Raw genomic sequence first — 16,415 nt, forward strand, 5'->3', positions numbered from 1 at the left:
TGTTTCAATGAGTCACATTGGCATGGTTGGCGGAATAGCCTCCTTTTATGCTGTCTGATTCTATGCCTTGCTGTTTTGAGGCAGTTTTTAAATTATTTTCTTTTTTGCATAATAGCATAAATAAATCTTCCCAAGATATAAAAGTTAAAAGTAAATTTTGTGTTTAAAAGTAAGCATGAATCCCTGACAGTACAAATGCTATTTTGTATGGCGTTATTGATCAGAAATCTATTCAATCAAAAAAAAAGCCGAGGCTATTTTGTCTTTTAACATTTTACAAGTAAATTCTGAAATGTACATCAAGGTAATTATTAACGTTAAAAAAGCCATTCGCTGCATGTCAAATTTTTGATCTGTAGCAGTAGAATGTTTCTTTAGTTTTGCAGCGGTCCATTTATCATGGATGCAACAGCAAACTGTCAAATGCAGCAAATTGATCATTGAGGATAAACCTTTACAAAAAGCCTTTTATTAGAGTTGAAAGGTATTTAAAATCATTTTCTACTTCAGAGTAGTATTATTTTTAGAAGTGCTTTAAATGTAAAAATAATTTTATTCTTGACAATACAGCTTTAACTGATTAGCTAAAAGAGCAGCTGCCCCTCCTTTTGCAAAGATACTTATTTATACTGTACAGTAATAACACATCCCTCACATGCTTGGGGAATTTCTATAAATAATAATTCTAAATTGAGGATGAACAGTGCAGCTTTATAAACCTGACAAATCTCCAACTGCTGGAGTGATAAATAACTCTTGAAACATAATCTAAATATTGAGTTTGTGGAAAATGAAAGGACAGTAGGGGCCAAGTGCTTTATTGAAGCAAATGACTCAGCCCAGATTGTGCTTTCGTACTACAAAATCCTGGATGAAACAAGAGGCCAATAGAAGGAAAGCTGCATGACCACACTGTGACTGCCACAAATGCACCAGTCTGATACAGCCCAGAGTACAGAGACAACAGAAGAGAAAAAGGAAAGCTTTGTGAAGGCCAGGACATGAATCAGGACAGCAGAAAATGCAGGAATTTGAATATGAAAGGTAAGGGCACAGGCCATCAAAACCAATGGTTTAAATCTGAATTTAAACAATATACATTTAGCAAATAAACCTGAATTGGATGAATATTTGGTTTAAAGTAAAATAGGCCCTAATACTATTACTGGCTCAGGCTATCTCAAAGTAGCATGCTAACAGATGTCCTTGCAATTTCTATTTTACATAGCAATTGTTATGAATACTTAGTCTGTACATGTACAATAACACATGTATTATAATGCACAACTCTTTTGTTGAAAATAAAAACATATATTTAGTGATCTGAACCTATTTTATATTTAACTAGGTTCAGCTATGGAACAATACTATCAATCCATTAAAAAAAGACAAAAAGGTATCAGATTAAACTGACAAAAGATAGGAAATAGTCCAGGAGCTTTATGGGAATGATCATTTAAATTATGTATTTGGTCAGGTAAATATTAATTCCCTAAAAGCACACAATCATGGGAAAACTTCATGTATGGAATACTTGAGACGTGGCTTATCACTGTCGGCCCAATTTTTAAGCAGACCACATCTGATCTATTGTTAAACTAGTGAATACTTTACAAAGTACAGTACTTTGGAAAAGAAAACATTAGTAAGCTTTGCATTTGATGTTTGTGATGAATATGCATTAGGTATTCACAGAGGATTCTTTCACTGGGTATTGCATAGTTGTTTTTTGTGACCACACAGTAAACAAAGGGGCTCGATTGTGGCATTTTGCACCTTATCAGCCCACTGATTGTCTGTACATGATACATTTAACAGCTGTTTAAAAAATCTTTTAATGTAAAGCTATATTAGCCGATACCTAGAAACCAATCAAGGTTGAGAGCACGGTAACCAATTCTGGGGAAAAAATGGGACATTTCACTAAGGGGGCCATTGGAGGAGAGGGGGTACTGCTGGGACTGTAGGAGTCGGGGGAGAAGGCATTCAGTTTTGAATCTGGACTCAGGCCTGAGACAGCCTCCATCGCTTGACCTGGATTTATAACTACCCTTACCCTGAATAGGGCCCAAGACTGTCACTGCCAATTGTGACCACAGCCCTTGGACACCTGTTGAACCTCGTCTAACCCAAATTACCCACCCGACAAAGCTGAACAACACCCAGAGGAGAATGCCGGCCAGTGCTTGTGGCTGTGTGGGCTTGGGCCTGCACATGTGGAGCAGCGCAGTGGGCATGTGCAGACATTAAAGATTCAGACTCAAGAAGAATCTGGAACCAAAGGCATTCCAGGAAACTCAGACCCAGGAAGGGGGACAGAAAGCCAAATCCTGGGACAGTCCCAGAAAACCTGGGATGGTTGGTCACTCTGGTTGAGAGAGAGAGCACTGTGTAAGGCAGTTATGAACAGTAGGAAATGTTGGAAGGTGAAAGATCTTTTTCCTACTTGTTCTGAAAGTTATCTTTACATCATAAGTCCAACAGACTGCTAGGCACTGCGCCAATGGTAATTAGTTACAACTTTGCCAGAATATCCAAATGTCTTTTGAGACAGGATTGCTAGGGGCACATATAAAAGGATCAAAAAAAGGCTTCATGTCCATCAGCAAAGAAAAGGGCTTCATTGAAATCCAAGACAGGGGAGCCATTCCTGATCACAATGAACAGTTGGAGAGACCAGAAGACCATAAGACATAGGAGCAGAAATTAGGCCATTCAGCCCATCAAGTCTGCTCTGCCATTCAATCATAGCTGATAAGTTTCTCAACCCCATTCTCCCGCCTTCTCCCTGTAATCTTTGATCCCCTTACTAATCAAGAACCTATCTATCTCGGTCTTAAATACACTCAATGACCTGGCCTCTACAGCCTTCTGTGGCAATGAATTCCATAGATTCACCACTCTCTGGCTAAAGAAGTTTCTTCTCTTTTCTGTCCTAAAAGGTCTTCCCTTTACTCTGAGGCTGTGCCCTCGGGTCCTAGTCTCTCCTACTAATGGAAACATCTTCCCCACGTCTACTCTATCCAGGCCTTTCAGTATTCTGTAAGTTTCAATCAGATCCCCCTCATCCTTCTAAACTCCATCGAGTATAGACCCAGAGTCCTCAAACGTTCCTCATATGTTAAGCCTTTCATTCCTGGGATTGTTCTCGTGAACCTCCTCTGGACCCTCTCCAGGGCCAGAACATCCTTCCTGAGATACGGGGCCCAAAATTGCTCACAATATTCTAAATGTGGTCTGACCAGAGCCTTATAAAACCTCGGCAGCACATCCCTGCTTTTATACTCTAGTCCTCTCGAAATAAACACCAACATTGCATTTGCCTTCCTAACTACCGACTCAACCTGCAAGTTAAACTTAAGAGAATCCTGGACTAGGACTCCCAAGTCCCTTTGCACTCCAGATTTCTGAATTCTCTCCCCATTTAGAAAATAGTCTATGCCTCTATTCTTCCCACCAAAGTGCATGACCTCACACTTCCCCACGTTGTATTCCATCTGCCACTTCTTTGCCCATTCTCCTAACCTGTCCAAAACCTTTTGCAGCCTCCTCGCCTCCTCAATACTACCTATCCCTCCACCTATCTTTGTATCATCTGCAAACTTAGCCAGGATGCTCTCAGTTCCTTCATCTAGATCATTAATGTAAAAAGTGAAAAGTTGTGGTCCCAACACTGATCCCTGTGGAACTCCATTAGTCACCGGCCGCAATCCTGAGAAGGATCCCCTTATCCCCACTCTCTGCCTACTGCCAGACAGCCAATCTTCTATCCATTCTAGTACCTTGCCTCTAACACCATGGGCTGTTATCTTACTGAGCAGCCTCCTGTGCGGCACCTTGTCAAAGGCCTTCTGGAAGTCCAAGTAGATAACATCCATTGGATCTCCTTTGTCTAACCTACTCGTTACCTCCTCAAAGAATTCTAACAGATTTGTCAGGCATGACCTCACCTTGATGAAACCACGCTAAATTTGCCCTATTTTACCATGCACTTCCAAGTATTCTGAAATCTCATCCTTAATAATGGACTCTAAAATCTTACCAATGACCGAGGTCAGGCTAATCGGCCTGTAATTTCCTGTCTTTTGCCTCACTCCCTTCTTAAACAAGGGGGTTACATTTGCGATTTTCCAGTCCTCTGTAACCCTCCCTGACTCGAGTGATTCCTGAAAGATCACCACTAACACCTCCACTATCTCTTCAGCTATCTCCTTCAGAACTCTGGGGTGTAATCCATCTGGTCCAGGTGATTTATCCACCTTCAGACCTTTCAGTTTTCCTAGCACCTTCTCCTTGGTAATGGCCACCTCTGCCCCCCGACTCTCTTGAACTTTGGGTATGTTACTCGTGTCTTCCACTGTGAAGACTGATGCAAATTACCTATTCAGTTCCTCCGCCATTTCTTTGTTCCCCAAAACTACTTCGCCAGCGTCATTTTCCAGCGGCCCAATGTCCACTTTTGCCTCTCTCTTACCCTTTATATATCTAAAAAAACTCTTGCAATCTTCTTTTATATTACTGGCTAGTTTACCCTCATATTTAATCTTCTCCCTCCTTATTTCTTTTTTAGTTGTCCTCTGTTGGTCTTTGTAGGCTTCCCAATCCCCTGGTTTCCCACTGAGAGATGGTTTGAATACTACCTTCAGTTGTACTCTAGGGAGAACAATGTCACCTTAGCAAGAACTTCTTCCTTGAACAGAGGCCCAAACAATCCCCATCCACCACTACTCTCCTCTGTCTGGCTGAACTCGTTGTCTCACTGAACAATTTCTTCTTAAACTCCTCTCAGTTCCTCCAAATAGAAGGTGTGGCTATGGGTACCCGCATGGACCCCAGCTATGCCTGTCTCTTTATGGGGTATGTGGAACATTCCTTGTTCCTGTCCTACTCCGGCCCCCTCCCACAACTCTTTCTCTGGTACCTCGATGACTGCTTTGGTGCTGTTTCATCCTCTCGTCTGGACCTGGAAAAATTTATTAATTTTGCTTCCAATTTCCACCCCTCCATCATTTTCACATGGTCCATCACTGAAACTTCCCTTCCTTGATCTCTCTGTCTCAATTTCTGGTGATAGACTGTCCACCAATATTCATTACAAGCCTACCGACTCCCACAGCTACCTCAACTACAGCTCCTCACACCCCGCTTCCTGTAAGGACTCCATCCCATTCTCTCAGTTCCTTCGCCTCCGTCGCATCTGTTCTGATGATGCCACTTTCAAAAACAGTTCCTCTGACATGCCTTCCTTCTTCCTTAACTGAGGTTTCCCACCCACGGTGGTTGACAGGGCCATCAACTGTGTCCGGCCCATCTCCCGAGCATCCGCTCTCACATCTTCCTCTCCCTCCTAGAACCATGATAGGGTCCCCCTTGTCCTCACTTATCATCCCACCAGCTTCTGCATTCAAAGGATCATCCTCCGCCATTTCCGCCAACTCCAGCATGATGCCACCACCAAACGCATCTTCCCTTCACCCCCCCGGCGGCATTCCGCAGGGATCATTTCCTCCAGGACACCCTGGTCTACTCCTCCATCACCCCCTACACCTCAACCCCCTCCCATGGCACCTTCCCATGCAACCACAGAAGGTGCAACACATGCCCCTTTATTTCCCCCCTCCTCACCGTCCAAGGGCCCAAACACTCCATTCAAGTGAAGCAGTATTTCACTTACACTTCCCTCAATTTAGTCTACTGCATTCGCTGCTCCCAGTGCAGTTTCCTCTACATTGGAGAGACCAAACACAGATTGTGTGACCGCTTTGCGGAACACATTCGGTCTGTCTGCAAGCATGACCCAGACCTCCCTGTTGCTTGCCATTTCAAGACTCCACCTTGCTTTCCTGCCCACATGTCTGTCCTTGGCCGGCTGAAATGTTCCAGTGAAGCTCAACGCAAACTGGAGGAACAGCACCTCATCTTCCGACTAGGCACTTTACAGCCTTCTGGACTGAATATTGAGTTCAACAACTTTTAGATCATGAACTCTCTCCTCCATCCCCACCCCCTTTCTGATCCCCCTTTTTTCCAATAATTTATATATATTTTTCTTTTCCCACCTATTTCCATTATTTTTAAATGTATTTCCATCCATTGTTTTATCTTCACCTTTCAGCCTATTTCGATCCCTTCCCCCCACCCCACCCCACTAGGGCTATCTGTACCTTGCTCGTCCTGCTTTCTACCCTTAATGTCACCAATTAGCAAATTTCTTATCTAATATCACCACTTCTTTGTCCTTTTGTCTGTAACATCTTTTGGCAATCTCCACCTATCACTGGCCCTCTATCCAGCTCTACCTGTTCCACCACCCCCCCCCGCCCCAACTTAAACCAGCTTATATTTCACTCTCTTCTATTTTTCCTTAGTTCTGTTGAAGAGATATACAGATTCGAAACGTTAACTATGTTCCTCTCCGCAGATGCTGTCAGACATGCTGAGTTTTTCCAGGAATTTTTATTTTTGTTTTTGTTTCAGAAAGAACTTCCCTATAGGGAGCTCTAGACATCATAGAAAGCCTGCCTGTCATGGCAGAGCTGAATATTGAGCCCTCAGCATAGCTACTGACTAACGATAAATTGCCTGAACTCATCAAGCATGGGAGACCAGCAGTTCTGCAGCATCTGCACAAACTTCTCTGTCTCTGCTGAAGGGAAGGGCAGTGTCCCAGGATATCTGTGATGCAAAGATTGTGACCCTGTACAAGAACACAAGCGATCACAGTGATTACAACAACTATTGTGGCATCTCCCTGCTGAGCATTGTAGGAAAAGTATTTGTCCGTGTTGCCCTTGTCGGACCGCAGATGCTGGCTGAATGCGTCGATCCCGAATCCCAATGTGCTTTCAGACTTGTAGATCTACAACTGACATGATCTTCTCAGTCTAGCAGCTGGAAGAGAAATGCTGTGAACAAAGGAAATCACTATAAATTGCCTTCATCCATTTCACCAAGGCATTCGATCACGTGAGCAGAGGCTGTCTATTTAAGCTGCTGGAGAAAATTGGCTGCCCGCTGAAGCTGATCCATGTGATCTCCTCTTTCCATGACAACATGATGGTCAAGGTCAGCTATGACGGGCCATTCAGAACCCTTTGAGATCTGGGTCAAACAGGGTCGGGTTCTGGCACTGACACTCTTTGGCATATTCTTGTCTTTGCTGATGTCATATGCCTTCAGGTCATCTACAGAATGTGTCTACTTACATACCAGAACTGACAAAAAGCTGTTCAGCCTTACTCATAAAAGATCCAAGACAAAGGTGTGCCAAGTCCTCATCAGAGAGTTGCTCTACGCTGATGATGCTGCACTAGCATTTCATCCTGAGGAACACCTTCAGCGGCAAATGGATAGACTCTCTCAAGCACGTAAAGAGTTTGGTGTGACTATCAGCATCAGGAAGACAAATGTCATGGTCCAGGATGTTGCCATCCCACCATCTATCAGCATTGACAATGTGACACTGGCAGCTGTTGATAGCTTCACATGTGTAGGCTCCACAGTCACCAGCATTGTCACTTGATGCTGAGATCAACATACTTCATAACACCTGCAGCTGTCCCGTCCAAGCTGAGTAAGAGAGTGTGGAACAACAGCAACATGACTGAGAACACCAAACTGCATGCATCCCTGGGGCACTGTCCCCTCCCTCCAGCAGAGACAGAGAAGTTTGTGCAGATGCTGCAAAAGTGCTGGTTTCCTAAAGTTGGGGAGTTCAGGCAGGTTAGCTGAGCATTAGCTATAGCACCATGGTGCAAACCATCGTCTTACTGCCACAGGAAGGTTGCCACCAATAAAATAACCTTTGTAATGCAAAATTATGTATAATTAGATACCACATTTGAGAGAGAGAGAGAGAGAACATTGTGAAGGGATAAGGCAGTTATGAACAGTAGGAAATGTTGGAAGGTGGAAGATAGATTTTTCCCCTATTTGTTTGCTCTGAAGGTTATCCTTATATCAATCATATTGATTAGCTGAATCCATCATCTATTTGCTTCTCTAAATGGGGCACTGATGTAGACACATGCCCAATAGCACACCAAAGACTGATGCAATGTCTTAATTCACTCTGGTGACTGGGGAAGCAATGTATGTTGTAGTGTTCCGAGTTCATTTTATGTTAAATTACCAAATGTGACTTTTTTTGCCTAGAAATTGGATCACATTGCGCCATTTTTATGGATGAGGGCACAAAAATAGGAGCTGGGGTCAGTCATTTAGTCCTTAAGGCTGCTTTGCCTTTCAAAAAGATCATCTTCTACCACAGCTCCACCTTCCTGCACTATCTCCATATCTCTTAATTCCCTTAGTACTCAAAAATCAATCAGCCTCATTTGAAAATACACAGTGACTGATTACCCACAGTTCCCTGGGGTAGAGAATTTCAAAGATTCACAACCCTTTGAGTGAAGAAATTTCTCCTAATCTCAGTCACTGATTGACCGATCCTTTATTCTGCAACTGTGACCCCTGTGTTCTAGATTCCCAACCAGGGTAGGCATTTTCTTTGTGCCTAGACTGTCAAGCCCTTTAAGAATTTTATGTTTCAGTCATATTGCCTCTCATTCTTCTAAACTCCGTGGAATGTAGGCCTTGTCTCTTCATTGTAGGAAACAAGCCAATGAACCTTCATTGCAATGTTTCTAGGGCAAGTACGCCCTTTCTTGGATGGAGACCAAATCTTGCACACAAGTAGTTCAGGTGTGGCCTCACCATGCCCTGTATAATTGTTGGAAGACTTATTTACTCTTAAACTTGTCACGATCTGTTTAGGGACAGTAACTTTTGGCTTAGAGTAGACAAAGCTTGAAATCCCAGTTACTCACCAGGAGAAAGAAGCCACATGATTCCATGGCTTTAAACAAACAAAATACACATTGCTGTACAAAGCCAAAAAAGTAAAACAATTTACAATATCTATCTTATATTCTAACATTCAGAATTAACATGAGGTAAATATGAATTAATAGGCAACCTGTGGTTGAACACACCACATTGCATATTAAATGACAGATGTTACCAAGACAGATTTCTCAGCAACCCGCCCAGATGTCTGTGACCTCTGTGAGTCATATAATCTTGTTAAAACTCTGTCTCTCTCACAAGGGGTTTCAAGTCTTCACTTTTGAAGATCTAGCTCCTGAATTCCCACAAAAGCTGCTCTGACTCAGACTGTCCCGATGATTGCTCACCAACCAATAATTCAATCCCTTCTCCTGAGACTTGGTTCCATCGGATTCACAAAGTTGCAATCCTGCCTCTAATTACTGGCACACTTCTAACTCTTGCGCAAACTATTAGCTTCAGTAAGCGGGCACTGCCTCTGTGTTTCTCTGAACTCCAGTATCCCAGCTGCTCTGAGTTGAAAATCACGCCCAGGGCTTCTTCTGATCCTTGACCTGCTCCAGCACGGAATCAGTGAATGTCTGCCATCTTCTCAGCTCCCTAGGACTTCTATAAGCCGTAACTGCCTAGTGCCTGCTAACAGTTTCCAGGGGTTCTCTGTGAACTGCAAACCACACAAGGTCCAAACTGCAACCAAACCCCTCTCCCATCAAATGCACAGATAAACCAAAACCAGAGAAATTTCTTAAGCTCCGCCAATCTCCATGGCGATGAAGATTCACTGAATTTTTTTGGACTAATTTAGCTCTAACTCCCAAAACAAAACATACCTCTTGACTTTTGAGTGCGCTTCTTTGCAAGCAGTGTAGACATCACCTCTCCAAATAAGTAAGTCCACCTGCTGCTTTATGGGTCTTAACTTTCTAGATGTTAACCCCTTAAGTCAACATGACCCCAACCTTTTAAGTGTAATAGACACCAAGCTGCTTTAGCTGAATTTATCCCATTTTCTAAATTTTAACCTTCGTAGAGCTAAACATTACCTCTAAAATGTTAACATAAACCATGAACTAGATATTCCTCACATATTCCAATCTCTTCATTGAAAAAGCTAACGTACCGTTTGTCTTCCTAATTACTTGCACTACCTGAATGCTAACTTTCTGTGATTCATATGCAAGAACACGCAAATATTTTCCAGTCCCTCTCTACTCAAAAAATATTCAATTTTTAAATTTTTCCTACCAAAGTAGATAACTTCACTCGTCGCCTCATTGTATTCCATCTGCTGTTTTTGCCCACTCACCCAGCCTGCTTATGTCCTTCTGCATGCTCCTTGCACTCTCAACGCTAACTTTCCTAAACTTTGTATCATCAGTAAACTTGAATGTTTTACACTCAGTCCCTGCACTTACGTCACTAATATAGTTCATATATGCACAATGAGCATTGAAGGATCTAGTATGGCAATGGGGTGCACTTAAGGTGTGTTCATTCTATATTGAAAATGTGCTACCCCCATGTTGGTAAAGGGCAGTCTGTAAGCATCCAGTGCACATGCTGAAATGGACAATGGACAAATAGTGTTTGTTTGAGGCTCCTTTTGCAAAATGCTATTGTGACCGACTACAGCAAGCACAGCACATGCTACAATTAATTTCTTCAGGCAGCCAAAGCAGCAGTCACCAGAATGGAAAATATGGACTCTTGTACTTACCTTATTGTGGAGCTGAGAGCGCCAAGAAAGCTCCTCCCAACTCCCAGTGGAATCCATGGGCTGGTTGCCGATTGCACTCCTGCTGATTGCCTCTTCCCCAACTTTGAAGCTGGATTTTCCTGGGCCAATAGAGATGGGAAGGCTCACTGATGCATTCCCACCTCCAGGGGACTTTCCCAGGGCTGGATTGGAAACAGTGTGAGCAGTCAATTAGTCCAATTAAGGCTCCAATTATATGTCATTTTGCGCCAGCACCAGTACTTTACCAATGCGGAGTGGCCATTGTGTACGGAGACTCCTGTCTCAATTGATGTGGTCTCCTGGCAACAGGCCAGAGGGCCAACGAAACCAAAGACTTCTTGCCCCAATGACAGGGCTGCAGGGATGAAAGGCCTGAGCCCTCTCTGTGAATAGGTCTGTGAAGATGTTTCCCTTCTAACCCAATGGCCCTACTACCTTAGGGCCTTTTACTTTATTACTTCAACGCAGGCAGCTGAGGGGACCTTCATCATGTTGAGGCCCCCCCCCCCCCCCCCCCCCCCGCTGGCCTGTCTGCTTCGGCAGCATCCGCCTCTTCCTGGGGGGCTGATGGCTTGACATCACTGCAGGCCCTCTGAGTGGGCCTGCAACATTGGGAGCCCACCTGCCTTCTGATGGTGAATGTGGAGGCAGCCAATTAGGACGTTGCCTCTTGGAAGGTTGGAGCTGAAGGGCGTGCTGATGACATGGGTGGCCTCGGGACTTCCATATTGGCCTGCATTGGACACGTGACACCTACAGGAAAATCCAGCCTATTAATTCACCTAATGGTCTCGACTGGCACAGATGCTGGCTGATCTTGCTGTGCCCCAGGATGTCTGGGTTCCCTCTGGGGTTGTGACCGGCATCTATATAGCTCACTGCTAATGAGCAAATGGAGAGACCAATTTGCTACCAGCCTCATTAGGTGCATGTTTCGTGTGCGGCAAAACCCAATTTCTTGGACATTATCCCTATGGAAACATGTTTGTTAACTTTATGTAAGTTTTAATTTAATGCTTTGTTTTCAGGGTATTTGCTCAAAGAAAACAATCAGCTAAGACTAACATGATCAGCTTCCATCTTGTCAAATAGATGATTTTAGTTAATGATTTCAATTGCCACCATTGAAATAGTAAAAACATTTTATGAGGTAATGTAGCTTTTTTTAATGGAATGGTGTTAAGAATCCATATATAGCCATTTTTCTTTATCATGGTCTGATGGACTATATCACCCTGCCAGCCAGCAACATTTCTGGGAGTAAAAAGCAAAAAACTGCGGATGCTGGAAATCCAAAACAAAAACAAAAATACCTGGAAAAACTCAGCAGGTCTGGCAGCATCTGCGGAGAGGAGCACATTTCTGGGAGTGTCTGTCTCAACAGCAATTCTGACTTGGAGTCATTTACCCTACTGAGTGAATTAGTAAACTTTTAACTCTTTAACTAACACATCTATTTTGTTTGAATCAGTCAAAATGTGTTGGATGCTCCAACGTCACAAAGTGATCAGTTCACAAATGTCTGCTCAGGGGAGTACCTCTAAAAAGCCAGGTTCTATTCTACAATCACATACAAACCTGAAGAATAATCAAATGGAGTGTGCAGTAGCCACTACAGACACAACAAACAAAATTGTCTACTATTTAGTATATCCTTTTTGAGTGGAATTTATGTGAGTGGGAGTGTGAGTGGGTCTATCAGTGGAATACTTTTGCTTGTGGCACAGGAGTTAACAACAGACCTTCTAAGGCAGGCCCATTTCATAATCAGTATATTTAACTGTGAGTCACAGTTCCCCTCTATTGTCCAATTAGCTTTTGCCATAATTGACATGCCGAAAGGAATGATTACATCAACAGAATGCCTGGTTATATTGTTGGCTGTAATCATTTACCCTGTGTTTCCAAGTGGAAGCAGCTATAGAAATTTCAGTTGCTGATGACAGTTGCAAAGATCTTGACATACTTGGCAGTCCTTGCATTTCTAGCCATCTCTTGTAGTGTCAAGGCTTTCCTCTTCCAATCGTTGTCATTTTTTGATATGTTGCCTCCTAATTACAATGTGCAATCAGCCAATGTTGGCTTGTGTCTCCCAATACACTTTCAGGGCAATACCTCATGCTCGGATTTGGGATTTGCCTTTTAGCTGTTAATTAACACACCTGTTACTTACCTCAACGGAGATGTTTGCTGCTGTGACTGGAACACCCCAGTGACAAGTCTCTAAGGGAATCATTTTTGACAACATAATTAGATACATCTAAAAATTAGATTTTGCATAAATTTAAACATTATCTATATTAAGTGGCATATTGAATTGAAAGGATTTCTCTTTCTTGGTTATTTTTGTTTAATTCTGTGGCAGTTGCCAAACCTGGGCTATTTAGAGACACTGCCTTCCATGTAGTTGCAACCTTTCCTTCCAGAATTTGTCCTAACTTCATTTTACATTTTATCTATCACCTTTCACCACCTCAGAACATCCCAAAACACATCACAGCCAACAGAGTATTTTTAACTTCAAATGAAAATTTGAATGAAGTGTAGTTGCTGTTTTAAGGTATGTAGACAGTTTGCACAAAGCAATGTTCCACAAACAGCAATATAATAAGTGACTAGATTTAAAAAAAATAATGTTGGATGAAGGATAAATGAGCTCCTCTGCTCTTCTTCGAATAGTGTAATGGACTTACCTGAGAGGGAAGACAAAGCCTTGTGTTAATGTCTCATCCAAAAGATGGGATGCCTAACAATCTAGCTTTCCCTCAGTATTGCATTGAAGTGTCAGCTATATGTCTTTGAAGTAGGGCTTGAGCCCGTAGTCTCCTGACTCAGAGTTTGGGCTGCTACCAGTGAGCAAAGATTGATACTTTTTTTACAACTTAATTTTCCTTCCCTTCCATAAGGTGGCCTGGCAATTCTCTTTTACTAGATATCTCTAATACAAAACCCTCCAAAGTAGTTTGTGCTGATGTTATTATGCCCAGACACCCCTTTCCCAAGTGGGGACAGTTGTAGGCCAAATGCCTTTTGAGTAGAACTGAAATAAGTAGAGGACTCTGAAAAAGAGTCATACGGACTTGAAATGCTAACTCTTTCTCTTGCGACAGATGCTGCCAGCCTGCTGAGTTTTCCAGCATTTTCTGTTTTTATTTCAGTAGAGGAATCCACTTGTTTGTTTTGGGAGAAGAGACTCCTTGAACTGCTGCAACAATAGTGCTCTCATTATCATGTTCGAAAGGGAATTTCAGGATATTGATCCAGTGACAATGAAGGAATGACAGAATGGGTGAGATTTTCACTCACTCAAAGACCATGCAGTTACAGAGCTAAAAAAGATTCTGTCATTCAATTGTTTCAGGAATAATTCCAGTCAATGGAGGGTTTTAGCTTTGGCTCCAACATCCTCCCTATTGAAAGGGCTTGTTGGTGCAAAATAATTCAATGCTGTCTTGATATGGAGGGCAACTACTCATGCCTCTAATCTGACATTCAGCTCTTGCATCCAAGTATTGATTGAATGGTTTTTGTAGAACCTGAACTATGCAATGGTGTGCAGGCCTGAGTAGGTGTTGCTTGATGGTACTTTTGATTATTCCTTCCATTAGTTTACTGTCGATTGGGGGGCAACTGAACAGTAATTGTTCAGGTTAGATTTATCCTGTTTCTTGTGAATGGGACATACCTGAACTACCTTCCACAATGTCAGGCAGATATTTGTTTCAGATATGTACTAGAATAGCTGAGCGAGAGATTAGCCATCTCTGGTGCAGAGGTCTTAAGCAGCACATCTGGAATGTTGCCTGGGCCCATAGTTTTTTGTGGGCCCAGTCTTTTCAACAGCTTCTCAACGTCATTTGGTATGAGGAAGCTAAGGAGTGTCATCCACATAGTACTTTCAGCAGATGCTTCTCAACACTTAAACCATGGCTCTCCCACTCGCATGCTAAGTACCACTATGGTTGAGGATGAGGTCGCCCAGCTTAATGGTGGTCAAGGAATGTGCTGGACTATGAAGTTACAAGCAGTGGTGGAATACAATTCTGCTGCTGCTGGTCCTCACAGCATCTCATAACTATCCAGTTTTGGTCTGCTAAATCTGATCTTAGTTTGTGCTACTTAGCAATGTGGATAATACCACATGATGCAATGGAGAATCAATTCATGGTGGAGACAATTCTAGAATCTAACTTTGAAAGTAAATGTGTGAAGTGAATTGGTCATTCTATTTTCCTCCATAGAAACATCTTCCAATTGATACCATGTTAATCGTTCTTGTTGATCCATCCTTTTCTCATGTGGTATTTTGTTTCAGAGTTCTCAGCTGCACAGCTGCCATTTATTCGCTATCATTGTTGCCAGTGCAACTTTTTTTTGCAGAACTGCAGTTGCTACTTTCCAACTTTGGTCACTATATATCTGAACATGGTGGTTACACGTCGTCCATATAGAACTGAGTAGGAGAACTGATCTTAAACCATGCTAAATATAAACAAATGCATGTTTAAGGAAGATGAAATGAATATGTGTTACAGGAATTCTCCATTGGTCAAGTTGGAATAGGACCTGAGTAATTATAGGCTATATAAAAGCTGATAGCATGTCTCTTTTTTCAGTAATAACTTTTGCCTCTTTGCTGAAAGTTGATTGTGAAATTATCAAATTGACATATACATTTCTGAAGTTAATCTTTAGGACATTTGATCCTAACATTTTTAGGTACTCACTATGGCTGAGTTGGTCTCATTCTTGATTCTGAATCAGAAGGCTGTGGGTTCAAGTCCCACTCCAGAGACCTGAGCACAAAATCTAGGCTGATACTCCAGTGCAGTACTTAGGGGTGTTACATTGTCACTCACAAATGCACATGAAAATTCCCAGGGAACTATTTCAAGGAGCTTCGCCACATCTGGGTCTCTGCTCTTTTGTTTGGGATGAAACTGGGTGGCCAGGTATCCACTTGAAATGTGCAAGAGCCTCATTAGCCCGTGCAAATTGAGGCCCTACCCACCAATAGGACCCCAATACAATTTTGAAATTGCACAAAAATATATCACAATGTCTTTGGCAGGTGAGAATATTTTTTACAGTCCTAGCCAATATTACCCCTCAACCAACATCCCTGAATCCCCGAAAGAACAGATTATCTGATCATCACCACAGTCCGGTTTGTGGGACCTAGCCATGCCTGTGTGCATTAAAAAAGTGACTACACTTTGATTAGGTGGTAATAGGGCTTTAGCCTGATTAAAATAGCAGCAGTTCCAGCCACATCTGGGTCTCTGCTGTTTTGTTTGGGATGAAAATAGGTGGCCAGGTACCCACTTGAAATGGGCAACAGCCTCATTAGTCCATGCAAATTGGGGCCCCGCCCACCAATAGGACCCCAATACAATTTTGAAATTGCACAAAAATATATCACAATATCGTTGGGAGGTGGGAATATTTTTTACAGTATAAAATCTAACAAACTAGAGATTCCTTTTCCACCCCCACCCCACCACCACAGTGCAGTGACATAAATTAAGAAAATTAATACAAAAGCAAAATATTGCAGATGCTGGAAATCTGAAATAAAAACAGAAAATGCTGGAAATACCCAGCAGGTCAGGCAGCATCTGTGGAGAGAGAAGCAGAGTTAACCTTCCTGCAGATTGAGAGGCAGTGAATGTAAATCCCCCCTCATCCCCCACTATTTAAGAAAGGAGGGAGAGAGAAAACAAGGAACTATAGACCTGTTAGCCTGACATCAGTTTTAGAGAAAATGTATCATAAAGGATGTTCTAACGGGACACTTAGAAAATAACAGTAGATTTGGGCAGCGTCAACA

At 42.5% G+C, this 16,415-nt stretch overlaps 1 protein-coding gene across 1 annotated transcript in view; it reads left to right on the forward strand.

The window, feature by feature from the left end:
* Positions 1 to 923: 923 nt before the first annotated feature.
* Positions 924 to 16,415, forward strand: part of tmem117 (transmembrane protein 117) — a 398,678-nt gene continuing 383,186 nt past the window's right edge. The window contains exon 1 of the mRNA XM_041216475.1: positions 924 to 1,044. Coding sequence (XP_041072409.1) covers positions 1,002 to 1,044 — 43 coding nt within the window. The 5' untranslated portion in view covers positions 924 to 1,001. The remainder of the gene's footprint in view (positions 1,045 to 16,415) is intronic.

This window comes from Carcharodon carcharias, chromosome 21, assembly GCF_017639515.1.
Source record: "Carcharodon carcharias isolate sCarCar2 chromosome 21, sCarCar2.pri, whole genome shotgun sequence".
In the NCBI taxonomy this organism is placed as follows: Eukaryota; Metazoa; Chordata; class Chondrichthyes; order Lamniformes; family Lamnidae; genus Carcharodon; species Carcharodon carcharias.